Source organism: Mirounga angustirostris, unplaced genomic scaffold (assembly GCF_029215605.1).
Source record: "Mirounga angustirostris isolate CCGP_5_RB_7025 unplaced genomic scaffold, mMirAng1.0.hap1 SCAF_5, whole genome shotgun sequence".
In the NCBI taxonomy this organism is placed as follows: Eukaryota; Metazoa; Chordata; class Mammalia; order Carnivora; family Phocidae; genus Mirounga; species Mirounga angustirostris.
Window position 1 is genome coordinate 103,944,257 of NW_026991713.1, and position 27,722 is coordinate 103,971,978.

Here is a 27,722-nt window from a genome sequence, read left to right on the forward strand (position 1 = left end):
AAACTGAGGGTTCTGGGGGGGGGGGGGAGGATGGGTTAGCCTGGTGATGGGTACTGAGGAGGGCATGTTCTGCATGGAGCACTGGGTGTTATGCACAATGAATCATGGAACACTACATCTAAAACTAATGATGGGGGAGGCTGTTTCTAAAAGAGCACAGGTTTTGCTGCCTGGTGTTTCCATTTACTTGGAGCATGTCATACTTCTTTAATCTTGCCTAATCCAGCTCATGGAGTTGTTTTGAATACCAAATAAAGTAATTTATGTGATGGTACTTTCTAAACTGAAAATGCATTTTATAATTTATGTTATATTGGCGATTATTATCTTCTGGGTAGCAAATAGCTTCTAGCAAATGGGACCACACAAAATACTCAGCATTGTGTAATTCATCAAACTCAAAGGAAGCACCCAAAAGCTCCAGTGCCAAAAAGATGTGAGGTGGGAGCAATGGCAGTCCAGGGGGCTGGGGAGAAATATACTGAAAATGGAACAGAAGTTGTCAAAATAATACATAAGATTCTGAAAGGCTCCACAGAAACCCACCAACAAAGAAAAACAAAGATGAGAGGAAAAACAGCTCTCCACATAAAGGACTGAAAAACTTCTTCTCTGTTTTGGAGATTCCTGGCTAACTGAGCCAAATCTTTATTCTCCTAAAGTGGGGCCTAAGGTTTGTTTCCAAGTGTCACTCTGATGGTACTTTCAGCTACCACTACAAGATGTTAATAGTCAAAACACAAATACTCAAGTTGGTCCTTGAAACCATGTTTGTTCAAGTAAGTGACCACAACTGGGTTAGTATTTAGCAGCACACGTAGAAACGTGGCCCCTGCCCTCTAAAAAAATAAATAAAAAGCAAAAGTAAATCAGGTCTTGGCATTCTAGATTGCTCCTACATATAGCCATGCCTTGGAGATACTGCAGGTTCAGTGGCAGACCACCGCAATATAGCCAGTCAAATGAATTTTTTTTGGTTTCCCAGTATATATGTTATGTTTACACTATGCCATAGTCTATTAAGTGTGCAATAGCATTATGTCTAAAAAAACAACGAAGCTACCTTGACTAAAAAATACTTTATTGCTAAAAAATGCTAACCATTATTGGAGTTTTCAGCAAGTTATAATCACTGATCACAGATCACCATAACAAATATAATAATGAAAATGTTTGAAATATTGCCAAGAATTACCAAACTATAACACAGAAATATGAAATGAGCAAATGCTGTTGGAAAAATGGCACCAACAGACTTGTTCAGCGCAGGGTTGCCACAAACCCTCAATTTTGTAAAATAAATAAGTAAATAAATAAGTAAACAAATAAATGCAGTAACTGTGAAGCACAATAAAACAAGTTTCAACTGATAACCACTGTTCTGCCTAAGATGGTAGATTTGCCTTAACTTAGTCCCAAAGTATACCACCAGGTTCACTGGCTATTTCTTATTGATAAAGCATCCAACCAAGTACATCTTGCTTATGTTTTTGGCAGGATGGGCTGTACAAACTGCTCTGTCCTGTTTCCTTATATAACATAAAGGAGCTCAAGGCTGAGAAACAGATACGAGGTCCTAGGTCCGTGACTGGGAAGAGGCTGTGCGGCAGGCACGTGCTCACTGGCTTGCCCCCACCACTGCTCTCAGATACAGCAACAGTATCACTCAGTCCTGCAGACACAAAGGCACCCTGAAATTCAGCCACAAGTCTGTGGTAAGAACTGTACAGGCCTGAATCAGCACATCTAGTGCCTCTTCTCTCCAGCTCATCACATGGGGATAGTAATTCTGATTCAGACTGAACACCAAATAAGACTTAAGAGACTCTCCTTAAAGAACCACCTATCCTGTGATTCTCTGATTTCATATTCTGTTCATCGTCTCAGGGAATGTCATACAATTATCCACCTGGAAAAAAGGCTGAGCCAGACCTCTCATCATTGTTTATGAAGAGGTCTAAATATACCCTGATCCAGCCAGTGTTCCCTAGATATGTCTGATAGACATATCTGCAGTAAAACCAGAACCATTCTCAGGCTTCCAGGTCAAACTCCCGTCCCCCTACCACCCTCCCCCAAAAGACGACCTATTAACCAACTACTAATCAGTCATATGTGGAATTAGCTAGAACGACAAACCAAATCACCTAAAATTAAACTGAGTATCTGAGATAACTGTTATCTGAGATTTGTTTCAGAACAATCCAATGGCAGGAGTGAGGAGTACGTGGGGTGCTACTGAAATAATATTGGCCATGTGCTGATAATTGTTAAAACAAGGTAATGGGCCCAGGGGGTTCACTGTATGATTCTCTCTACTTTTGTGTACATCTGAAATTTTCCATAACAAAAGATTTTTTAGAAGTTAAACTAAAAAAACCTTAGAGGAGTACATGTTTCTAGGAGATGAGTTGGGTGCTCATTTTCATTCCCTTGCAGGAAAAACTCATCAGACAATAAGATTCTTTCTCTTAGTGGTCACATTAACTAGTACAACATAAAAAGAGGTTTGAAAGAAATCCATTACTCACGTGCAGTATCACCCCTTTGTCTAGCAAACTCTGCTTTTTGGCTGTCATAACAAAATAGTGTGTGTCGTCTTTGTAGTAGACAATATTCTCCAAGTCAATACCTACAACCGGAAAACAAATCTGTCACACGGGGGCTTGCTGAAAATGAAGGTACGTTAGGGCAGCCAGAAAGTTTACATGGATCCTCAGAGACCAGGGTTGTAACACTCTGGATAGAGAAAGTGAAAATAAAGAGATGTCTGAGCCCGATTCTTACTTCCTGCATATTCAGTTCATAAGAAGAGGGGGAGCTATGTTTATACCTGCACTGCTCTATAATTCACTTCATACCCTAAGTTATCCTAAAAATCATGATCAATAGTAAGCAGAAATAGAAGGTCTGGAAGAGAAAGAAAGGTTAACTTCTAGTAAGAGGTCAGGGTTAGTTCTCAAGTTAAATGTCTTTGATAGTCATCAAGGCAACTGGGAGAATCACCTCTGCTCTTAACAGGACAGATAACTAGATGCCTAGAAGCAGAACGTGAACTACTGGCTTTTTAATTCAATAATCTAAAAAACAGATGTAATAGAAAGCAATCGTGTTCTAGAAAACAGAGAAATGAAATCTGATGCACATTTTTGTGGCAGCAAAATAAGTTAATTTATTCAAAAGCTATCATACAACAATCTCATTCCTATCTAGCACATTGTTTACTTCATGTCCAAACTGGAACCCCGGAAGACTGTATACTCAGTATCTAAAGTTAGGTTCTAGAGAACCAGAGAACTACCAATCAGTAGCTTACTGCATTGAGCACCATCACTTAGAGCCATAGCATAGGGGAAAGGGTTGGAGAAGAGTTGCTAAAAGGCAGAATGAACCCTTAAAAACAAACAAACAAATAAAAACCAAGCCCAGAACAGCCCTATCACTGTAAAGAGGGTAAAGAATACTAGAGGAGGAGACAGTAATAAGGAAAGCACTATAGAAAGAAAAAGAGCAGTGGGGCAAACAACAGCAATAATGCCAATGATCACCCACCCTACCAAACCTCTGAGAGAAAAATCACAAGTAGTTATTTAAATTTCTATCCTTATTGCTTTGGAGGCATCTACACCAACCTGTGGCTTCCCTCAGTTCCTGGAAAAATTTTTGGTTGAATATAAAAGCCACACCACTGATCTCTTCCACTTTGGCTTCTGCTGTTGTATTTCGGTTAATAAAATTTGCTGTAATGGCAATGGCCAGCTTGCCACGAAATTCTTTCCGGCGAAATCCTGGAAGGAAAGAAAATTTTCAGAGGTGACCACAGCTCGCTAGAGAAGAAGGAAGATCACTTCAAACAGGAAGGGCTGTTGATGAAGACATTAGGGAACATGCGGATGGGAATCAATGGGAAAATTTTAGGGCAATTCTTATCTGAAAATAAGGTGTTTACCTGCCCCAAAATATATGAATTTCAGGAAAGAAGTCAAAGTCTCCCACATATTAACAATCTGAAATCTAACTGACCAGAATACTACTCAGTGCAAGGGAGTTCATTGAAAGAAAAAGAAAGAAAGGGAAGGAAGGAAGGAAGGAAGGAAGGAAGGAAGGAAGGAAGGAAGGAAGGAAAGAAAGAAAAGAAAGAAAGAAAGAAAGAAAAGAAAAAGAAAGAAAGAAAAGAAAGAAAAGAAAGAAAAAGAGAGAGAGAGAGGAAAGGAAGCCACCAGCTTACTAAACTTAGATATAATCCTGCAGTGTCAACCAATTAATTACCTCCTAGTGCCTTAACAAGACTGCCCTATAAGAAGTAACCCAAGTACCAGTTGGCTAGTGGAAGGTTGGGCCTGTCATTCAGTTAGAATAGATAGCACGCATACGCAGATTCTTTTTGCATATGCAGATTCTTAGGAATGTGGATTCTGATGATACAAACTCTCACCCCAGGGTTGGGGGAGGGTTACCCTTCACTCTGCTATGAACCAGGCAAAGCAGCATTGACCAATACCTTCCAAGGTGTTCCTACGGCCATCCCCTCCGATGATCACTTCAAATTCATATTCTGACACAGGATGCGTTTTGGGGTGGACCAGTGCCCGCCAACCTATACCTGTGGACCAAAGTCAAAATGAAGGTCATTACCCAGACTATATTCATACACCTAAGACACCTCTAGATACAAACTGCACAAAACCCTAGGTTTTGAAAACTGAAAACACTAGGAGTAAAAGCATGGGGTACAAAACACAGGGGAAAAAAGAAGCCTTGGAGAAGGCTCACAAAAGAATGTTCCCCACGACATGATTTGCTATAATGAAATCAAGTGTTTACAACATCTAATACTATGTCAAAAGCCTCCTCATTAAGTCAAAAGTTCCTTGAAAGGTATAGGCTATACAACTGAAGAAACTTCTTTAACTAGTTCTGAAAACAACCCACAGATTCTTGTACTTTTCTCCCTTGATCTCATCTTTTCTCACACACTCCATGCCCTTTTATCCCTTTCATTTGTCCAATCCAACTTACGTTCATTTTCTTGATCCTCAGGAGGCTGTACAAGACCTTGGAATTCCACATTGACATGGATCTCAATGCCTAGGATCAGGGCTACTTTCAAAAGTATTAGTTGAAGCTGACGGATACCTGGGGGAACAAAAAGATGATACTAGTGAGGGCACACTTGAAAAGAGAGTACTAGTCGCAATTACTGCTCAGGTTCTCACCTGCCCACCTACACAGTTTATCCAGATTCTCAAAGCCTCCTGTAGCTGGAGACATTTTCCAAGCCATGCTCTACAGCTTCTTTCTTTCTTTTTTAAGGGCAAATACAATTCAGTGCAAGAGATGTTCTAGAAAGACATTTAAGGCCACTCCCACCTCTTGGGTTGGGTGTTCAAAGCAACCAAAAGCTCTGAGACAACACAGATTGTGGCCACCAGGAGACTCTCTTTTCCATCTTCCTCTGATTCAGACAGAGTCATGGTCATCTAGTGGAATCTACAATCCCGACAGGACATGGGACTTACCAGAGAAGGCAAAACGTGTGCACCCTCAGGTGGGTTTTCCAGTTTGATACAAAGGGGCTGCACTACTTCCTGAGATTCCCACAGCATCTCCCTTTCATCCTATTACCTCCTTGATCTTCACACACTCTTATAAAAGTGAGAAGGGGAAACCTTAATCCAACCTTAGTCTCTTACCATTCTCCCTCCCACCACTGATCTACAGGTGCAGAAACTGAGGCTCAAAATGAGTGAAAATCTTGATCATTATCACAGTGAGATTTATTTATTTATTCTATGTCCAATGAATGACCACCAAGTGTCAGACATGGTAGCAGCCCCAGGCCTACTGAGATAAAAATCTAGTCCCTAATGTAGGACCCTCTCAGTTCCAAGACAAATCCCACATAAGTCAGACAAATCCAGACAAATCAAATGACCCTTGGTCCTCTCTTAAGACCAATCTCACCTGCAGCCTCTGACTAATCTGGTACGTGCAAATCCTCATCTAAGTCATCTCAGTTCTTTCCCCCAGCTTATCAAAACCACCACCCTTCTGAGTTACACTCCTAAAGCCTCATTAAATCCCATTCTAGCACACATTTAATATTTGCAGACAACTGGATTCCAAGATGCTTTATATATTATAGCCCAACAGATGGGCAGAGTGCTTCCTCTACCAATGGAATGTGGCAGCTGTTGGCCAGGTTTGATAAATTGGCACAACCACTTCGAAGAGCAAACAGTTCAGCAGTTTGATGTATTTGCAGGACATATCCGGAGGAGCTCAGAACAAAAGTTCCTTGATAAGACTCTCCTGGAATCATTAACGATGATCAATAAACAAGACTCGAACTTCATAATGTAGACATTGTCTGTTCTGAATCACTTTTCAGATAGGCCACTTAACAGTCATGGAAAGAAAATCACTGTCTGCGTTGACTTGTGTTTACTCTATAGGATCTCAGAAAAGCATAGGCCCAAGCTAAGCTTGGAGATGACAAAAATACAGCCAAGAGTTATCCAGGCTGTCGACCTCATGAGAATCACCTAACCAAATGAATCTCACTACTGACTTGCCATTGGTGACCAAACTAGGAGGCTGCTTCTAAAACTGTGGTTTCCCCAGTACTGTCCCCATAGCATTTTGTTCTTACATTAGTAGAGTATCTATCATATCACATTAGAGAGAGACTCATGTTTTGTGCTTCTTCCATTGGACTAAGAACCACCAGAGGGTCAAGGCTCAAATTGGTAGTGTTTTCTAGCCTGGCCCCAATGCCCATGCCACCCACTGCAAGTGCTCAGGAAGAGTTCAAGACCTAAATTTAGAAATCCGTAAATTAAACTCATGTCATAGGAGTTAACTTGCAATTAGGAATCCTAGGTTATAGACAACCTCATCACAAGTATTTTGACTCCAAGCACATTAGACATTAATGATATGAGAACAAATTGGGCTGTTGAGTAATTCCCTCAAATAATCTGCCTCTTTCTACTGAACAAGTGGGTAGAGGGTGGGGTGGGATCCTGCAGGAGGATTGTTTTTACTTACTGATATGGTCAATAGCTCCAGCACAGAACTTGCCATAGAACTTCTTGGCACCCAGACCTCGCAGATCATGTATGGTGAATGGCCAGAGATGCAAGACATTGTTGCGGGAGAAGGCATCTCGTTTCTCAATAACGACCACCTTAGCTCCCAATAAGGATAAGTCAATGGCTGTACGGAGACCACAGGGGCCAGCTCCAATGATGAGACACTGAAAAACATAGCTACTTTCAGGGCAAAGGTAGCACTTCTCAGGAAAGCTCACATTTCTATAACAGTTTCATGATCTCATAACCGTCATTCCCTAAAGCCCCCAAGTAAGGCTATTCTCCTAAGAAATCTTCAGACCCATCTGGGTCACAGGAGAGCATCTGCAATGGCTTGAGAGAAAAGCTGGTGATTGTTATGGACAGAGGAGACTCTTAACTGTTAGTGCTGCACAAAAATAAACTGTTATTCCAGCACATGTTCACCTTGTAGATCTGCAATATATTGAAGTGGTCATCATTTCAACAAACGATTTGAAAATCACATGTCATCTTTTATTAACAGGAGAGGACCTTTTGAAAGGTTTCTAAGTCAAGCAGATTTCTGTCCAAGGAGACAGATTATTAAACACATAGTTCAGACAATATTAAGAGTCCTGAAATGAATCTACCACTCAAGGATTCCAAGAAGGCAACTTTTAAGAGCCAAAGTTTTATGTGCTGAAAAGAGTTCTAAAATCACCATCTTTGGACTGAAAGTCCAGGGAAATGATCTTAAAGACCCACATTCTAGAGAAGTACTCAAGGTGAGAATGGACACTTAACTAATTTGTATTATTCTTAATAAAACACCACAACTCACTCATAAAAGTCATGCCTCTGAATTTCTTGAATTTTGCTGATGAGTATCTATCCGGAGGCAAATCCACTGGGGGAGGGTCTCTAGGTCTCCACACAGAGCAAATTAAAGCTCATGAAAGGACATTAGTAATCTAGTCATGAAGTCATTTGCAGCTTCATTTCCCTGCTAGCTTTTTCAAACTTCTCCCAGAAGGTGTTCTCACATAAGGAGGAAAGCAGGAAATATATTGTTCCTTCTCCACCTCCCTGTACCCACCCCTGCACAGGTGACTGAATATCTCACCTGTTTCATGAAAACTCTATTTCCCTAGATTGTGAAGAGAGCAAAAGAAATATTTTGGTTTACAAGGCCCTTGCTTATCAAAACAAACCTTCGGAATATGGATGAAAAGAGGTCTGAAGTGGCAGATCCCCAAGTTAGCAAATACTATCTAGACCTTATTAGTCATTGAGTATGGAATGATGACTTTATAAAGATGACATGCCAGGCATCATGAAGCCATGTTCAGACAGGATGCTAACAGGGCATGGCTTCTTCTTTGCTAAGCGACCTGCATCCTCTTAACAGTGTGAAATTCAAAACAGAGCCCTCAGGGGGAAAAAAAAAGTTCCTATACCATTTGACTTCAGGGTTGTACTTAAATAGCTGAAATCCTGTTCAATATGTGAATACATGAAATAAGAACAGGGTTTGGAACATGGAACAGTCAACTGAACACTGGTAATGGATCCACAGAGTTTGACTTTTTGTATTAAGTCTCTGCTAGACTCTGCCTAGGTCTCACCCAGTCTACCTCTACTCAATCCCTTTCCTTGGCCTATCTCTGCTCACAGTCTTTTCTTTTGTGGTTAAATCCTTAGGTTAGTGACCCCAAGGCCTAGGAGAAGCCAAACCCTTACCTTGGTGTTAGTGCATGCTTTTCCCTTTTTGTAGTCTTTGTGGCTGCCCCGCTTGTCCAACTTTGCCCACAGCGCTTTGGCTTTCCAGTAGTTAAGCTTGGACTTGAGCTTGTGATAAAAGGAGCGGTAGTCCTTAGGCTTCAGTTCTAGGTGGTCACAGAGCTCTTGGAAGGCCTTGAGGGTCCCCTTGCAGGTGGTGGCCTGCACAAACCGGTCAAAGAGGACGTGAGCGCGATTCATTGTCTCATTCTTACTGTCCTCCATGCTTCCCCACTCTCAGCAGCCCCCAACAAAGGGGGCAGTGGGATGGCTGTTGATCCACCTGATTCTGTCACATTAATCTAACAAAAATAAAGAAAGAAAAAGGAATGGTTAGCAAATCTAAATTTCTACCTACAAGCATTTTCTAGGAGACATAACTCCTTTTCTTTTTTTTTTTTAAATATTTTATTTATTTATTTGAGAGAGAGAGAATGAGAGACAGAGAGCATGAGAGGGAGGAGGGTCAGAGGGAGAAGCAGACTCCCCGCCGAGCAGGGAGCCCGATGCGGGACTCAATCCCAGGACTCCAGGATCATGACATGAGCCGAAGGCAGTCACTTAACCAACTGAGCCACCCAGGCGCCCGACATAACTCCTTTTCAAATGGAGTTCTGAAGTGTCATAGCCATTCATTCAACAAATGTATATCCTATATCTTCTGTACTCCAGGCACTATCTGTGACACTGGGGATGGAAAGATGAGCAAGACAGTGTTTGCTTTCAAGGATCTTACAGTTCAGTGGGTGAGACAGACTCATAAACAGAATGTTAAATGTACTTTGCTGAGTGTCATTAGAGAGAGAGGGGCACAAGGGACTTGGGAACGTTGACAATGAGTACCTAATCATAATGGGTCCTTGTTGAAGATAAGCCTCTGAAACATGACGCTGAGTCTTTCAGGATAAGTCAGTGTTAGCCAGGCAGGGAAGAAGTGTAGAAGGTAGGAAAAGAAATAAAATAGGAAGGCTTGTGAGTGAGTGACTTTTACAGATGAAAGACTCAAGAATGATGCCTAGGTTTCCAGCTTAGGCCACTGAGTAAATAATGACACCAGGCCAATGAATTAAAAATAGAGGAACTCATTTGTAAGGGGAGGGTAGTGAGTTCCCTTTTGGCTTGTTACGTCTGAGCTGCCTTAATAGAGATGCTCGCTAGGCAGTCAGGTATGTATTTGAAGCTTAGGGGAGTAGCCGGGGACCCAGGCCCAGATTTGGGAGTCATTAGCATACAGGTGGTAGCTGAACCTTCAAAAGTGGTACAATCACACAAGGAGAGCGCATGGGAAGAGAGAGCCATGGGCCCTGGATGAGATCTGGGACTCATCAACTTGTAAGGAACTGGCAGAGAAAGAAGAGCTCTCTAAAAAGATTGTGAGGCACAGTGGAGAGAGGTCTGAAGAGAACCAAAGGGCAGTGTCACAGCAGTCTAAGAATAAGAAGCACAAAGTTCGGAAGTGGCAAAGTCAGTAGGGTTTTAAAGGACTGAAACAGTCCTGCCCCTGCATGTGGTACATGTCAGGGTGGGAAGATTTTATAGCCATTTCATTTTGCCCACAAACATATTTGACAGTAATGATAATGTCTACACCTTCCACTTATTAAAAACATCTATACATCCACCACCCTATGTTTCCTGGATAGAAGCTTTAAGATGGGAGAAGGCACCTTACATGCTCCTTTAATGCACTCACTCCCTTGGGTCTGTTTCATCATTTTTGTACCACGTTTCATGTATCATCACTACCTAGAACTATTATTGGGAGGTAGGAGACAAAGGGCCAAGAGTGAAAACTAAGACATAGTAAGAACAGAGAAGCAGGTCAGAGCAAGGGGATGAGCACTAACATGGCTCTGAGCCCTCTGTGCCAGATACTGGTTGCATGACCCTGGACAAGTCACTTTGCCTCACCAGGCCTTCATTTTCCCTTGTGTAAGATGAGGCGGTTACACTGGATGGTCTCTAAACTCCTCTTTCAATTCCGAAGTTCTCCGAGTTTAGTGCTGAGAAAATCCTCATGGTCACACTACTGTGTGTGACAAACAGGACTGCACTGAAACTTTGCTTTAAAGAGGACTCACTCTTGGAGATGGGGGAGACAGAGGAAGGGGGGTGTTGATTCACTGTGGTCAGGAGGGGTACAGAAGAAAGAAGTGACTCACTAGTGAAGCAATCCAAGAGTACTGGGAGCCACCAAACTGTATGTGCTGATGAAATCAATTGTCAGAAGAAGGCACCACTGGGTAAGCATCTGCAACAGAATCCCTCTTTGTGAAGTAGAAGTAACATCCTGCATCTCTCTACACCTCACCATGATATTATAAGGGCTAAATCAAATCAACAGGAGACCTGTCTTAAGCTCTGTGGGAGAAAATAATAGCTATACACAAAGAACTGACATTTTCCCTTTATGTCAGCAGACCTGGCACTCTTCATATACTGTGGAGGCTGAGTCGAAGAGGGTAACTCTTCACCTGGAACACACTGACTCAGCTTCTCATCTCAGATATATACTTACTCAACAATCTCTCCTGGCTCTGGATATAAAAACTACACTGCTAAAAAACACAGCTTGTCTAGTAGACAAGTGGCCAAGAGTCCATCAAGAAATGGAATTAACTGGGGCACCTGGGTGGCTCAGATGGTTAAGCGTCTGCCTTCGGCTCAGGTCATGATCCCAGGGTCCTGGGATCGAGTCCCACATCAGGCTCCCTGCTTGGTGGGGAGTCTGCTTCTCCCTCTCCCTCTGCCTCTGCTTGTGTGCTCTCTCTCTCCTTCTCTGTCAAATAAATAAAATCTTTAAAAAAAAAAAGAAATGGAATTAACTGGAACTAACCTCCAGTTCCCCCTCAATAAAGTTTATTCTAGGAAACAATACGCAGCAAGAGAAATATTTTAAAGTTCCTAAAAAGAGCCCACTCTTTTTCTTATATGCCAAGGCTTATCTTAGAAATGGTACATAATGAAAAGATGTCTTATAGGGGCAGAAAAAACAGATGTGTTTATCCAAAGACAGAAGGGTGACAGGTAACAACCAATAACTAGAAAAAAGGTCCCAGAGTGATTGACTCTTGCCTTCCTTGTGTAGGTTTCTGTGGCTTTATGTGCTTTTTGGGCAAACAGACAGCATTTTGCAATTCTGACCCTGCATGCCCGACCTGTGTTCATTGTCGACTTTGACTCCACCAGAGTCATAATGTTTGGAAAGCTTTGAAAACACCTGGTCTGATCTCTCTGCCTCTTGCCAAAGAAGAAAATGATCTCTCTTTGTTCCTGAACTGCAGTCACCTTCCACTCCTTGCCAGGATTTGGAGCACTCAGTACCAGGATGTTCTTACTGAAACCAACACATTAAAAATCTTGAAACTTTAGGGCACCTGGGTGGCTCAGTTGGTTAAGCATCTGACTCTTGGTTTCGGCTTGGTTCGTGATCCCAGGGTCCTGAGATCAAGCCCCGAGCCAGGCTCCGCGCCGAGTGTGGAGTCCGCTTGAGATTGTCTCCCTCTCCTGCTGCCCCTCCCCCAGCTTGCATGCATGCGCGTGCTCTCTCTCTCTCTCACTCAGATAAATAAAATCTTAAAAAAAAGATCCTGCAACATTATTTCTAAAAAGCCTTTCTCCTGTCATAAGGCCTATCTTATGCTTACACCTCCCTAAAGTGTCTTGGGCACTTATTTTCAAAGAAAAAATCTGCTTTGTACGCTAACACCCCCTTGGCTGGCTGTAGCCCACTCTGCTTGAAATATTCACTTCCACAGAGCTACTAACCACCACAGAGAATTTCCAAATCAACCCCCACCACAGATGAACACCTTCATTAATAACTGGCCCCCAATCCTTCTGCTGACTTTCAGGTTTCAGCCACAGCTCCCAGGCAGTTAAAGAGAGTCTGCTTCCAAGCAGTAGTCAAGTATTAAATGCCCACTCTAAGGGATTTCAACCTGTAGGTCACTAATGACAACAGATAAATAGAGGTAAGTTGGCTCCTGTAACAATGTGACAAGCACCCAAGGTAAGAGTACACAAGATTAATTCCCCTGGGCTGCCTCACTTTTCCTACTTTGCAAGCCAAATGACCACAGCAGGAAGACACTCTCAAGTGCTACAGCATTACTCTGTAACTCTGCTGGACTGGGACTGTGTCATTTAGCAAGGGGAATCTGGCATTCTGATTCATTCTGAGAGCAGTTGGGGAGAACTGCAGAAGGGCCATTCCTGTTATTGCCCTCATTTCTCTCATTCCTGAAGGTCAACTCAGATCCTGCTCCTCCTGGCCTCTCCTGGACCGTCCCTGTGTGCCAAACATGCTAGTATCCTGGGAAAATTCCGTATTCATAATTACAGGAACCTAGAGACCAGGAAACCTGGCCGGAAGGTGCCAGAAATCCTGGGGACTGAAAAGCCAAGGTGTGGAAGGAAGGGAAAAGGGAAGTAAGGAGCCCGAGGAGGGAAGAGGAAGAGGAGATGATGCCAGGTTTCCAGGGCACTGGTGCAATTTCTGCCAGTGGACAATATCCTGCATGTTTTGTCCCGTGGCAGCTGACTGCTGACTCAGAAGCCTTGCACATTCCTTGGCTGTGGAGGAAAATGCTGGAGAGGCAGCCTGTGAAGTACATGCAGGACAGAATTTATGTTTCTATTTACAAGAGTAAAAGGCTGTCACTGACTTATGGCTGGTTATGAGAACACTCAATCTCTACCTCTTAGAATAGGTGGATGATTATTTGTAGGAGGTGAGAACTATCTTTAAAAATAGAAAAGGGAGGGGCACCCTGGGTGGCTCAGTCGGTTAAGCATCTGCCTTTGGCTCAGGTCATGATCCCAGGCTCCTGGATCAGGTCCCGCTTCAGACTCCTTGCTTCTCCCTCTCCTTCTGCCCATCCGCTCCCCCCTCATTCTCTCTCTCTCTCAAATAAATAAATAAAATCTTTAAAAAAATGAAAAGGGAGGAGCGCCTGGGTGGCTCAGTCAGTTAAGCCGCTGCCTTCACCTCAGGTCATGATCCCGGGGTCCTGGGATCAAGCCCCGCATCGGGCTCCCTGTTCAGCGGGAAGCCTGCTTCTCCCTCTGCCTGCCTCTCTGCCTATTTGTTCTCTCTCTCTCTGTCAAATAAATGAATAAAATCTTTAAAAAAATAAAAAATAAATGAAAAGGGAAAGAGAAATAAAGCAAGAAACTAGGAATTATACTTCAAGAGTATGAAACCAGGGGCACCTAGGTGGCTCAGGTGGTTAAGTGTCTGATTCTTGGTTTTGGCTCAGGTCATGATCTCAGGGTTGTGGGATTGAACCCTGTGTCAGGCTCCATGCCCAGTGTGGAGACTGTTCAAGATTCTCCCTCTCCTTCTCTAAAAAAAATAGAGTATGAAACCAGAGTCAAGTTTAGTTAATTTTCTCCTAGCCACTGCAGATGTGTAAATCTCTGAATCTTATTAAGGAATCTATGAAATGCTTCTTTCCCTAGCCCATTCAGTCAGAGGTGTGACTTGTGACTAGCATCTAAATAGATGCTAGAAGTAAGTAGATCTATAGGAAGGCAGATTTTGGAATGTGATTAGGAGGAAACTTAGATGAAAACTGCACTTGAGATTACAGAGATTCCTTTGTGTTTTGTCTCAGAAACAAAGACCAAAGTTGACAAATGCCTTGAGTTCTTCATCAGTCTTTCTGCAACAAAGGCCTCTCAGGCTACTATCATCTGTGGATGGGAACACTGAGGCCCTCACCTCAGGAGGCAATGAGCTGACTGAACCAGACAGTCTGGGAAGGAGACTCCTTGTCGCCTCCTACTGCTTCCCATCTCTGGCACCAACGGCTTATCTCTCACAACCTTATCTAAGGTTCTCTGAGTACCTAGAAAGCAAACCCAGTATAATAAGGAAAGCAGTCTTTCTCCTGTATTCTTGTTTCTGCACTATTCCATCCTCAGCTCACTTCTGACTTCCCATCCTATTTAGCATTAAACTGACACTCAGCAAGATGCTGAGGACACAGGAAACCAGCCCCCACCCCACCTCCGTGCCCCTCCTCAAACCCTAGATCTGCTCTTTAGTCATATTGTATTACTCATCGGCAACTGTCAGTTTGCAACGCCATTATTTAAATGGCTCTCTCTTCCACTAAGAGCTTCCCTAGGGCAGGGACCAGGTCTTTGTAGCTATAGCCTGACCTGTGGTGGAAATACTATGTTTCTTTGGAGCTGATAAGGGGAACAGAATCTCCTCAAGGTATTCTGTATGGGAGCCCAGAAGCTCCACACTGGAAGGACCAGTCCTGGGGAAAAGCACTGACTTTGGCCTGCGTGGCTAGGGAAGGTAGAGGAGAATTGGATACATGGTACAGAGATTTCTACTGTGCTACCAAAAAGTTGTATCTAAAAATGCAAAGGTAAGCCTGGACAGGGAGTGCTGTCCTAAGAAGAGCAACTAGCAAGAATGTAGCACTTTTCAAGATATAGAAGCAACCCAAGTATCCATTCATAGATGACTGGATCAAGATGTGGGGTATATATACAATTAAGTATTACTCAGCCATAAAAAAGAATGAAATCTTGCCATTTGCAATAACATGGATGGTTCTAGAGGGTATAATGCTAAGTGAAATAAGTCAGAGAAAGACAAATACCATATGATTTCACTCATGTGTGGAATTTAAGAAACAAAACAAATGAACAAACAAAAAAAGACGAAAAAGCAGACTCAAATACAGAGAACAAACTAGTGGCTGCTAGAGGGGAGAGGCGGGGAGGATGGGTTAAACAGATAAAGGAAATTAAGAGTACACTTATCTTTTTTTTTTTTTAAGATTTTATTTATTTGACAGAGAGAGACACAGCGAGAGAGGGAACACAAGCAGGGGGAGTGGGAGAGGGAGAAGCAGGCTTCCCGCTGAGCAGAGCCCAATGTGGGGCTCGATCCCAGGACCCTGCCTGGGACCATGACCTAAGCCGAAGGCAGATGCTTAATGACTAAGCCACCCAGGTGCCCCAAGAGTACACTTATCTTGATGAGCACTGAGAAATGTATAGAATTGCTGAATCATATTGTATACCTGAAACTAATGTAATATTGTATGTTAATTACACTTGAATAAAAAAGTTTCCCCTTGTTCAATATACTGTATTCTAGATAATCCCTTAATGTTTAGATTTATTCATTTTCTCTAATCAGCTGTTCAATCAGTTTTTAACTTCAACATTTTTAGATCTCATTCCCAAAAGTTCTTTCTCATATTTTCCTGCCCACTTTTTATAGTCTCTTGCTCTAAAAACCAGTATTTATTCAGTTTTTTGCTTATAAAGTATGTTATTCTAAGTTATATTATACTCTATTATAATTCCTAGGTTTGTACATGTGCAATTTTTTTTCGACTGACTATCACTCATGTTTTTATTATGTTTAGCAATTTTCTTTTTTCCAAAGGGGAGGTGGAGAGATGGTGAAGTAGGAGATGGGGAAATAGGAGATAGGGACTAAAGAGCACATTTATCATGATGTAAAAATAAATAGGAGGGGCGCCTGGGTGGCTCAATCAGTTAAGCATCTGCCTTTGGCTCAGGTCATGATCCCAGGGTCCTGGGATGGAGCCCTACGTCAGGGCTCCCTGCTTAGTGGGGAGCCTGATTCTCCCACTTCCTTTGACCCTCCCCCTGCTCATGCTCATGCACTCTCTCAAATGAATAAAAAATCTCTTAAAAAATAAAATAGGAAAAAATGAGTTAAAAATTTTTTTAATTGAAAAAAAATGTAGCACTTTTGTTATGAATTCTCATACCACCTTATCCTTGGCTATGACCTTCTAGAGGGATCTGAGAAAAAGCCTGGACAACATGATCTCTGTGCTCTCTTCTAAGTCTCCAATTCTGAAGACATGGTTAAAGCCCTAGCCCCTATGTTATATCTTCTCTAACTTTTTATTCTACACCAGAAAAACAAGGAGTCAAAAAGAACGATGTCCCCCTCCAACCAAAAAAGAACAATCCCAGAGGCCGGTCTCTTATAAATAGTTTCCTCATCTACAAAATGAAGTAATACCCACGGGATAACAGAGTTTTGCAGGAACTGAAGTAATGGATGTGAAATGTTTAGCAGTGCTAGGTACACAGCAGGACCCTGTAAAGTGACGGTAGTTATTACTAACCAGTCATTTATAATCCCAGCAACAAAAGGTTATACTCTGGCTAAATAAATGGCTCACACACCAGAACTCGAGTGCTCAGATAGCTTTGGTTTTTCGGGGAAAAAAAAAAAAAAGTTTCAAAATTTCTTTGTTCCATCATTGCTCTGTACCCTCTCCATTCCATTTGTCCTAGAAGGTCCAGATAACGGCATTGGTGGAGGCCTAAAGGAATAAGATTTGTGTAAGTTCCTGCCAAACTTAGGTATTAAAACTTCCATCACTAATGGTAAAAATAGCTAACGTACTGAATGAAGAGTTACTAGCTGTCAGATCATTTCATCTTCACCTCACTCCTCTGAGGTAGAATCTATTCCCTCCATTTGCAGATGGGGAAACTTCAGGTTGAAGAGCTTTAAAGTTCATACAGCACGAAAGCAGCGCAGCCATGTTTTGCATCCAGAGCTGTCTACTTCAGAGCCCAAAGCCTCACCATTATGGGAAAAACCACCTGAGAATATAGCTGGAGAAATAAAGGTGCATCAGAAAGCATGCTCCCAGCCCCTTGCTGCCCGAGAGCCAGAACCTGCCGGTGCACACACAGACCACAGACAGACCCTGCCTGCTACGAAGGTCGCTGCCCAGCTACCGACAGACAGGCAGTTTCAAGTAAATGTAGTAAGGACACACAATGCAGGATTCTTCTTCTTCTCACAAGTTATCGCTGCATCTGCTCCTTTGAAATGGAGCCCTTTCATAAATGGAAGTAAGAGCGGTCTGGTTTCACAGTAATTCTTCCCGTTGGCTGCTGAAAGGCTAGGCAACTAAAATAGTACTAGCAGAGTTCTTATCAGTCTGCATTCTTCAGGAGGCTCTAGCACCCCAGCCACCAGCAACACCTTGGAGGAGTCCATTACAAAGAATTTTTGAATCATCTAATGCCATTCCATGCATTGTAAGAACTCAGGGCAGAACAGGAGGTGAACTTCAACCTACCCACTACCAAGAGGACAGTGCTGAGTTACAAAGAGACCAAAAAATCAACACCTTCTTGCCCCATAATCTGACCGAGGCTCTCAGGGTGATGAAGGGCCCCTGACCGGAAGGAAGGCTCACTGAGGTTGTGAGAAAGCACAACCAAAAAGCTATTCTTCTACACAAGGGTGGGCTCCCATCTACTTTGCTCAGTACTGTCTACCAGTTCTAGGCACACTATAGATGTTCAATGGGGTTTTGTTGACTGAAGGGACACCAAGCCACCTACACCTGTGCAGACTCAGGAAGTAGTCTGGCTGACAGCTGTGCAGGGTGCTAGGTAGGGTCAGCTACAGCACCGGGGCTCAGAGAACACCAACGTTGTGGCCGTCCTAAGGGACATAAATACCCCCATAAAGATGACTGTAGAGCTGCTGGGAAAAATTCGAGGTCCTGTAAAGAAAGGCACTCACTCTGTCATCTTAATGATCTGCCTCTCCCAGGGGCAGACCTGCAGCCAAAGCATTCCCAGAACATACAAACAACTGGCAAGAGATTAACCTGGAACAGAATTTGGGGTTTCTCAGTTGTCCAGTCTGCCTACTACCAGTTGCCATGAATCACAAAATACACAATGGTCAAGGCTGGGTAGGATCTAAAAGATCATCTAGCCTGGCCAGCCATCCCACACTTGCATTTTCTATGTACCATCCACAACACAGGAACACCTCCAATGACAGGGAACTTTCTTTCTTTTTTTTTTTTTTTTAAGATTTTATTTATTTATTTGACAGAGAGATAGAGAGAGAGCACAAGTAGGCAGAGAGGCAGGCAGAGGGAGAGGCAGAAGCAAACCCTCCACTGAGCAGGGAGCACAACGTGGGGCTCGATCCCAGGACCCTGGGATCAAGACCTGAGCCGAAAGCAGCCGCTTAACCGACTGAGCCACCCAGGCGCCCCAGGCAACTTTCTATCTTAGGAAGTAGTCTTCACAATCTTTGATCAGCTTGAAATGCTAATTTCCCAAGGACTCAATTTCTATGTAGTAGACCACAATCATTCTGCCCATAGTTTTTTACCCAGTGGTCCAAAATTTACCTCTTAGAGGTATCCAGAACAAAACTAGTTCCTCCCTTTTACACAACAACCTTCCAAATATTTGCTATCTACACATTCTCCTTCAACCATTTCTATTTTGACGTGGTTTTCAGTTTACTTTCTTTAGCGTTCTTCTACAAGCTCCTATCATTAATGTCTATACCCATCTCATCTGCCTTTCCTCCTGTAACAGACAACTATCCACATGCCTACCTGAAGCAACCTTCCACCTGTGCACCCAATCCCATCCCCTCCTACTCAACTGCCCTGCCTCCTGCACTGGTCCCTCTCTCCTGCATCAACCCCCTCCCCCAAAGTGAACTACTTCCATCATCATAACACCTCTCATCTTTAAAAACCATGCCCTATCCCCATCTCCTCTGACTAGCTTACTCCACTCCCAGAAAGGACTGCCTGTGGTCACAATTTTCTCTTCTCCCACTCTCTTTTAAACCTACAGCAGTTAGCTTCATCCCAACCACTCCACAGAGACATCTCATCAAGGACATGCATCATTTCCCCATTGTCAAATCTAACAGTCAATTCTCAATCCTAGTTTCCTCAACCTGTCTGCAGCATGAGTCACAGCTGATCATCCCTTCTTCTTTGCCTCTAGGACACCACTCTCTTGGTTCTCCTCTTACCTCACTAGCTACTTCCCCATGTCCTCTGCTTGTCCCTCACACTGCATGTTGAAATGGCCACAGGATCACTTCGTCTTTGGGCACTCTTCTCAATCTACATCTACTCCCTAAACATCATCGGTGGCTTAAAAAATTTTTAAATTGTACACACAGTTATCTCTCTATAAATATAACTTTTTAAAACCTTCACAAAAGTTATCCTTACTACTGAGATATTCTGATGTTTTGTATTCTATTTCATTAAAAAAAATCACTGATCCCCACTGTATTGATTTCATGACCCATTAATGAGACACAATCCACTTTGAAAATCCTCCAGTCCATTGCTTTAAGCACCATTTCATAGTAGAGATAGTTGATGGTGCTCCAATATTTATTTTCTCTCTTCTGAAGTAATAACCAATTGCTTATTTGACATTTCTACTTGGATATTTGACAGGCATCTCAAACTTAACATACACAAAACCAAGCTCTTGGGTCCCATTCCTACCCTCAGCCTACTTCTTCCTTAGTATTCTGCATCTCAGCAAATGATAACATCATCCACCTACCTAGTCATTCAATCCAAAAACCTTAGAAATATCCCAATTTCTGTCACATCTCATGGTCAATTCCTCAGTAACTTCAGTCTATCTTCAAAATACAGCCCAAATCCAACCACTTTTCACCATCTCTCCTTCTACCACCTTCGCCAAAGTCACTATCATCTCTTACTTGGATTACTGCCTCTCTCCACTTCCATTGTCCAAATCCCACTCCCCCAACCCCGAATATTTTCTGTATAGCAGGCCTAGCATTCACTTCAATGTGAGTCAAGTAAGGTGATATACCTCTGCTCAAAGGCTTCAATGGCTTCCCACCCCATAGCTAAATCCAAAGTCCTTACAATGGCTATAAGGCCTTGAGTGACCTGCCCCCACTTCCATATCTCCTTGTTTACGGCCTACCACTCTCCCCTACGCTCCTTAGGCTCTGGCTAGACTGGCCTCTTCCTGTTCATCAAGCACCCTCAGCAGACTGCGCATCCAGGGTCTCTGCCCTTCCTTGTCTCTCTGCATAATGATCTCCACCCAGACAGCTACATGGTTTCTTCCTCACTTTCTTCAGATCTTTGCTCAAATACCACCTTATTAGTCAAACTTTTCCTGACCACCTACATGAAAGAACACTAGTCTCTTATCACCCTTGCTTTATTTTTCCTCTGGCATTTGTTATCACTTGACACAGTATGTGGTTTATTTGCTTATTGTCTATCTCCTCCAGCAGAATGTAGGCCCAACTAAAAAAGTAAAGAGCTTGACTGAAATGTACCCTAAACTGTTGACACATACTGTATAGTACAACTCCAAATTCTTATTATTGATGTGTTGTTTCTAAAATATGTCTCCCTCGCCCTATATTTATGTGCTTTGTTTTCAAGACCCATCAGAACCTTTTAACCACTTTCACTAAATTTCATTTTGTTTGACTCAGCCAGAGCCATGGCTATAGCTCCCATTTTAGGGAAAAAGCAAACATTTTTACAATGGCCTACAAGGCCTTGTAGCAGTATTTCACAAAATTTTGGTCTCAGAGTTCTTTTATACTCTTAAAAATATTGAGGGCCCAAAGATCTATCCATATTTAATGTATTTGAGGTTAAAAGAGAACAAAATTTCAATAGTTATTAGTTCATTTAAAAATAACAATCCAGGGATGCCTGGGTGGCTCAGTTGGTTAAACATCTGCCTTCGGCTCAGGTCATGATCCCGGGGTCCTGGGATCAAGTCCCACACCAGGCTCCTTGCTCAGCGGGGAGTCTGCTTCTCCCTCTGCCTGCCCCTCCCCCTGCTTGTGCTTGCGCACGCTCTCTCTCTCTCTGACAAATAAATAAAATCTTCAAAAAAAATAAAAATAAAAATAACAATCCAGGGGTGCCTGGGTAGCTCAGTCAGTTAAGCGTCTGTTCGGCTCAGGTCATGATCCCAGGGTCCTGGGTTCGAGCCCCACGTCAGGCTCCCTGCTAGGCAGGGAGCCTGCTTCTCCCTCTCCCTCTGCCTGCTGCTCTGCCTACTTGTGCGCTCTCTGTCAAATAAATAAAATCTTTTTTAAAAAATAAAAATAACAATCCATTACACAGCCACATATTAACATATTTTATAAAAAACAATAATATTTTCCAAAACAAAATTCAGTAAGAGTGATGTTTTTACATTTTTGCAAATCTCCTTAATGTCCGTCTTACGAAGACAGCTGGATTCCCATATCTGCTTTCGGCATTCCCTCTGTTGCAACACACACATATCATGTAGCCTCCAGAAAATTCCATTGTATACTCATGAGTATAAAAGAGTAGAAAAGGCAAATAATATCATCTTAGTATTATTGTGAAAGTAGTTTTGACCTAATGGACCCCCCGAAAAGGTCTCAAGGAGTCCTGAAAGATCTACACCCCATACACACCTTACCCCTCTCCTATCCTCTTCCTGCTATCCATCATGCACATCCCCTCACCCAGACTAGCCCCTTTGCTGTTCCTCATACACACCAGACACACACCTCAGCCTTTGTACTAGCTGCTTCCTTTGTCTGAAATACTCTTCCCTCAGATCACTCATGCATTCAAAAAATACTGAGCATCCATTATGTGCTGAGCATTTTTCTAGGTTCTTGAAACAATACAGTGAGCAGAGGGGAAAAAAACTCTCACCTCTAAGGGCAGAAGTCTTCTAATGGAGCTGACAGGAGCACAATTTACTCCCTCACTACCCTTGGGTATTTATTCAAATGTCACCTTTTTAGTGTAGCCTTCCTTGACCACATTACTTAAAACTGACTCCCCACTCTGCATATCCTCTTTCCTGGTTTTCCCTGAAGCACTTACCACAACTTGACATACTATAAATTGTTATTTATTTACTGTCTGTCTTCCTGTCTAGAATGTAAGCCCCATGAGGGTAAGGATTTTTGCCAATTTGTCCACTGCTGTATTATTATGCCTGTGACAGTTCTTAGTTCATAGCAGGTGTACAATAATTACCTCTTGAATGAATAAGTGGACAGGAAAATAAACTTCTCCAGCCTGCCCAGACATCTGGGGATTCAGGCAGAATTCTGCTAGGATTTGAGACATAAGTCATATCGAATGAAAATGGATTGAGTATCTTTAGGCAAGTGCCATCAGGTTGGGAGAAGGAATACACATATAGAGATCAGGGAATTCCACAAGGAGAATCCAGATGGTTTCTACCCTCTGGTCTGCTGGAATATTTGGTCCTTCTCCATGACCACTACCAGCTCTAGACCTGCTTTATACATGCCCTGCCCAGCAGGTCACTGCACCCAGCTCACGACCTGCCAGCAGTAGAGGAGAGCAGGGCAGGAGCCAGGACCTGAAGGCATCTTTGTTTTCAACAGCCAAATAGGTTCAAAGTTACTGTCCCCTATTAAAAGAAACTGGGTTCTAGAAAAGAAGAGTGGTATCAGTGTCATGAAATGCTACACAACAGGCCCCAGCCCACTTTCCTAGAGAGGTAAGTGAAGCACCATAATATTTCTAAATCCAAGTTGTGTGTGTATTTTTAAAATCTGCATCAGAAAACCACAAACCTGTCTTAGGCCCAGGGTGTCTGAAAAGGCAGCACTTTTTCATTCAAGGCAGGATAACAAAGGGGAGCCAAAGGGTGTGTTTCACTATTCACCAGCTTCCGATAAGGTTGCCCAGAGATTAGGTAGAGAGGTAGAGAGGCAAACACAGACAGATAGCGTGACACTTGAAATACCAGCTGCAGAAGTGGAATGGGGATGGGACAAAAACAACTTTTCTAAACTGCTGGAAAGAGAGAAAAAAAAAAGTCAGTAGTGCAGACTGACATGGCTATACCGCACCATCATCTCCAACCACAGGTGGGGCCTCAATCCTACCCAGCGATTCTTTCACAGAACCCACTCTGGTTCTTGTACCCCTGGCTCTGTGTTCTCAAGTCCCCTACTCCATCCCCTCTTCCACTCTCAATGCCCTTGCCTCTCACATGGTCAAGAAGAGAGTAAAGGATGCCCTCACCATCCCATCCTGCTCTCCCATCTCAGAGAAAGGTCCCACCAGCCAGAGGCTCTCCAGCCCATCCACGTGGTTCTCCTCTGAATCTGGCTCCATCTACTAGCATACATCCCCCCCTCCACCCCATTTTAACCATTTGAAAGTATACAGCTTGGTGGCATTAAGCACATCCATGTGTTGTAGAATCATTACCACCATCCGTCCATCATACATTTATATACTGGAGTCTCTCCCATCTTACACACACACACCCCCAAACCTGTATGACCTCCAACCAACCAACCTCTCCCTCTTGCTTTCATAACTGAGCTTCCTGAAAGAGCAGTCTACTCTTCTGTCACCACTTCATGACCTCTTAATGCTTCCTCTGTCCACCTTTTCATTCCCTCTCCAATCTGGCTTCTGTCTCCATCACTCCACTGAGGTCAACAATGGCTTCCTAATTGTGAAAGGCTCAAACACTTCAATCCTTATCTTACTTGTTCCCTCTCAGTAGCTCTTCCTAGAAACTGCACCTCCTTGGTTCCATCTCCTGCTTTTCCTACTACTATTCTCATTGCTGCTCAGCTCTCTCAAATGGCTCTAGTGATTTCATCTGTCCCTGTCTTTCATAAAATGGGATGACCCCTAAACTTTTATCTTTTGTGGTCTTGCTCCCAAGGTCCAAATGCTACTAAGCATCTTCACCTAGACATCCCATATTACCTCAGACTGAGTTATCCAAAATTTCTGCTCTCTTCCCCCAATTTACACCATCTTATATAGTCTAATGCCACAACCATCCACCAACCAAAGAGAAATTTGGGGTCATCTCAGACCCTTCTCTGTCTTCACCTCTCAAGCCAATCAACCAAACGCAAAGTCCCATTGATTCTAACTCTCTAGGACTTCTATTTATAGAGTTCATTTTCACTACTATTATCTTGGTGAAAGCATCCACAATTTCTAGCTTAGACTATATTATATAGCCTTTTAATATTTTTAAAAATGTTTTATTTATTTATTTGAGAGAGAGAGAGAGATCGTGTGAGCACAAGCGGGGGGGGGGGGCAGAGGGACAGAGGGAGAAGCAGACTCCCCACTGAGCAGGGCTCGATCCCAGGACCCTGGGATCATGACCTGAGCTGAAGGCAGACATTTAACTGACTGACCCACCCAGGTGCCTCTAGCCTTTTAATCCTAATTCCCCTCTGATCCATCCTCCACGAGTGCCAGTGTTCTTATTTAACAGCAAGTATGATTCTTTGCCTCTAATGTGATCATGTTACAGCCCTCCACTATCTTTAGAAAATAATCCAAACCATCAGCAAGGTTCAGAAGGTCCACCAAGATCTAGCACCAGCTTTATTTCCTACACTTCAAACACAAACCATTTTCTTTAGTCACACTTGCAGTTACTGGGATGTACCCCACTCTTACAAACCTCTTCAACTTTGTTCATGTCATTCCCCTTTGCCTAGTATGTTCTTTCTCCCTGTCCACTTGAAATGACCCACCTACCCAACCCCCTGCCAAAGTTCATCACTTCCCCCTCTGTGTCTCTTCTCACCTTGATACATATCTCTCTTTCAACACTTACCAATGGCTCTGGAATTATGTCCATTTCTGTCTACCCATTACTCATGTGATGCTTTTTTATGTTTAATATTAAAAATTCCCCAAGCTACACTCTGGCAGGGTGTTTTAAAGTGTACAGCCCACAACTACTCCCTACCTGCACCATCCCCAGCCCCTGGGGATGACCCCACCCTGTCCAGGGGGTTGCCGAAGGACTGCCAAAACATTAGTTTCTATTGTCCCAAGACCATTCATCAAAGACCAACTGCCATGAGACCTTTGGGCTCCAAAATTCCACTACTCAGGGCTCAAAGCCAGCAACCTACCGAAGTTACAGAAGATTAATTAATCTTTACTTATTTCAGTGCCAATGAGTTAGGTGATATAGCCCCAAAAGAGCCTAAAAACTATATTCCCTGTCCACCCCTGTCCTAAAATGCCAACATCGGATGACCAAGAGGCCCGGAGCTGCCATCAGGAAGCCTTCTCTTGTTGGCAGCAGTACAGTGTCAGGTTACAAGCTGTTCCTTGCCCACCACCTTGCCTAATTTATTTATTTTTTATTTTTTAAAGATTTTATTTATTTATTTATTTGACAGAGAGAGAGACACAGCAGGAGAGGGAACATAAGCAGGGGGAGTGGGAGAGGGAGAAGCAGGCTTCCCGCGGAGCAGGGAGCCCGATGCGGGGATTGATTCCAGGACCCTAGGATCATGACCTGAGCCGAAGGCAGACGCTTAACGACTGAGCCACCCAGGCGCCCCAAACCCTTGCCTAATTTATTACAAACATAGGAAAACTGCTAATTGACCTGCTGGCTCTGGCATACAGAATGTAAACACTTTGGCTTGCTCCATGGACTGAAATTTAAAATCCAAGAGAACCCAAATGCTCCCTAGGGGATATTATAAAGTGTTACTTACTGCTTGACCCTCTCACCATTGTGGCTTAGGCAGGTCCAACTCCAGGGAAGCCATCCTTGGGAGGAAGGCACCAAAAGATGCCACCTGTCCTTTCACGAACTGGAAGACTTCTATGCCTATAGCCATGAGTCAAGACTACTCAATACCAAGCATTACAAGGTGAGGTGGGCACATCTCACCCTCTAAGGTTCCCCTTTTGAGTATTAAGTATACCACCTTTAGAAATATCACTCACGGGTGCCTGGGTGGCTCAGTTGGTTAAGCGACTGCCTTCGGCTCAGGTCATGATCCTGGAGTCCCTGGATCGAGTCCCGCATCGGGCTCCCTGCTCGGCAGGGAGTCTGCTTCTCCCTCTGACCCTCCCCCCTCTCATGTGCTCTCTCTCTCTCTCATTCTGTCTCAAATAAATAAATAAAATCTTTAAAAAAAAAAAAAAAGAAATATCACTCACTTTGGGACAGAAAAAAGTGAATGCATTCTAACTTAAATATTTTGATCCAAATACTGGGCACGACAAACAAAGACTTTGTGTTAAAAGACCCTTAACTAAGCAACCTTGTATTTCAGAAGGCATCTGACCAGAAGCACCAGAGTACCTCCAAGTACAGTGTGAGGACAGCAGGAACTCAATAATTTTCACACTAGGATGACATCAAATCGGGCAGCCCCTCTTTATGCTCTGGCTGCCCACCTTCTGTGGGGCAATTTAACCCACTTGTTCATATTAAAGCCTCGGTTCCTGCTAGTAACAGTGAAGGCAGGCAAGATCATTGCCATCATGAAGCTTATGGCTCCCGAAGAGAAAGTCAGTAATAATCAAATAGTGAACCAAACTTTACTGCAATCCAACTGGGCAGAGTGGCATTTGGGGTGAAGACAGGAAAACGTTTTTACCTCTTTTTTTTTTTTTAAAGATTTTATTTATTTATTTGACAGAGAGAGACACAGCAAGAGAGGGAACACAAGCAGGGGGAGTGGGAGAGGGAGAAGCAGGCTTCCCACAGAGCAGGGAGACCAATGCGGGGCTCGATCCCAGGACCCTAGGATCATGACCTGAGCCAAAGGCAGACGCTTAACGACTGAGCCACTCAGGCGCCCGGTTTTTACCTCATTTTCAATCATCTAGACAATTGGGGGAAGAAAGCAGAAGAGGATAAAGAGGTTAGAAAATATACAGACAACTGGAATCATTACTTAACCTTTTTTCCCACTGAACCTTCAAATGGAACTGTTGAGAAATGGCCATAATGCAAGATTTTAGTTTAACTGAAATATCCTGCTTACACTGTAACCTAGGTGTTAACAGAGCAATAAAATGGCCAAACAGCAAAGGAAAATAAGACGCATCAGATCAGAATAAACCACAAACTGAGTAACTGGCCTCTGGGCCCGAGAGAGCCTGAACTTCTCACCTTTTAGCCTCACAAAAGAAATGGAACTGGTTGGTAGTCCAACTAGGTTAGGTGCTGGATGCACTGGGCAGAGCAAGTGGAGAGGAGCCAGGCGAGAGCCACAAGCTGTGCCAAATTCCTGATAGA

The 27,722-nt window shown here is 43.2% G+C and overlaps 1 protein-coding gene across 24 annotated transcripts in view; it reads right to left on the bottom strand.

Annotated features, from left to right (window-relative positions):
- The window catches only part of MICAL3 (microtubule associated monooxygenase, calponin and LIM domain containing 3), a 277,268-nt gene that overhangs the window by 112,934 nt on the left and 136,612 nt on the right, over positions 1 to 27,722 (bottom strand). For all 24 annotated transcript variants that reach the window (XR_010411645.1, XR_010411646.1, XR_010411647.1 and 21 more), the window contains 6 exons: positions 8,796 to 9,136; positions 7,051 to 7,258; positions 5,020 to 5,136; positions 4,502 to 4,603; positions 3,633 to 3,788; positions 2,532 to 2,632 (listed from right to left, as the gene is read on the bottom strand). Coding sequence is in view for 21 of the 24 variants with exons in the window: in XM_064591809.1 (XP_064447879.1) it covers positions 2,532 to 2,632; positions 3,633 to 3,788; positions 4,502 to 4,603; positions 5,020 to 5,136; positions 7,051 to 7,258; positions 8,796 to 9,059 (948 nt within the window). In the remaining 3 variants the exon portion in view is untranslated. The remainder of the gene's footprint in view (positions 1 to 2,531; positions 2,633 to 3,632; positions 3,789 to 4,501; positions 4,604 to 5,019; positions 5,137 to 7,050; positions 7,259 to 8,795; positions 9,137 to 27,722) is intronic.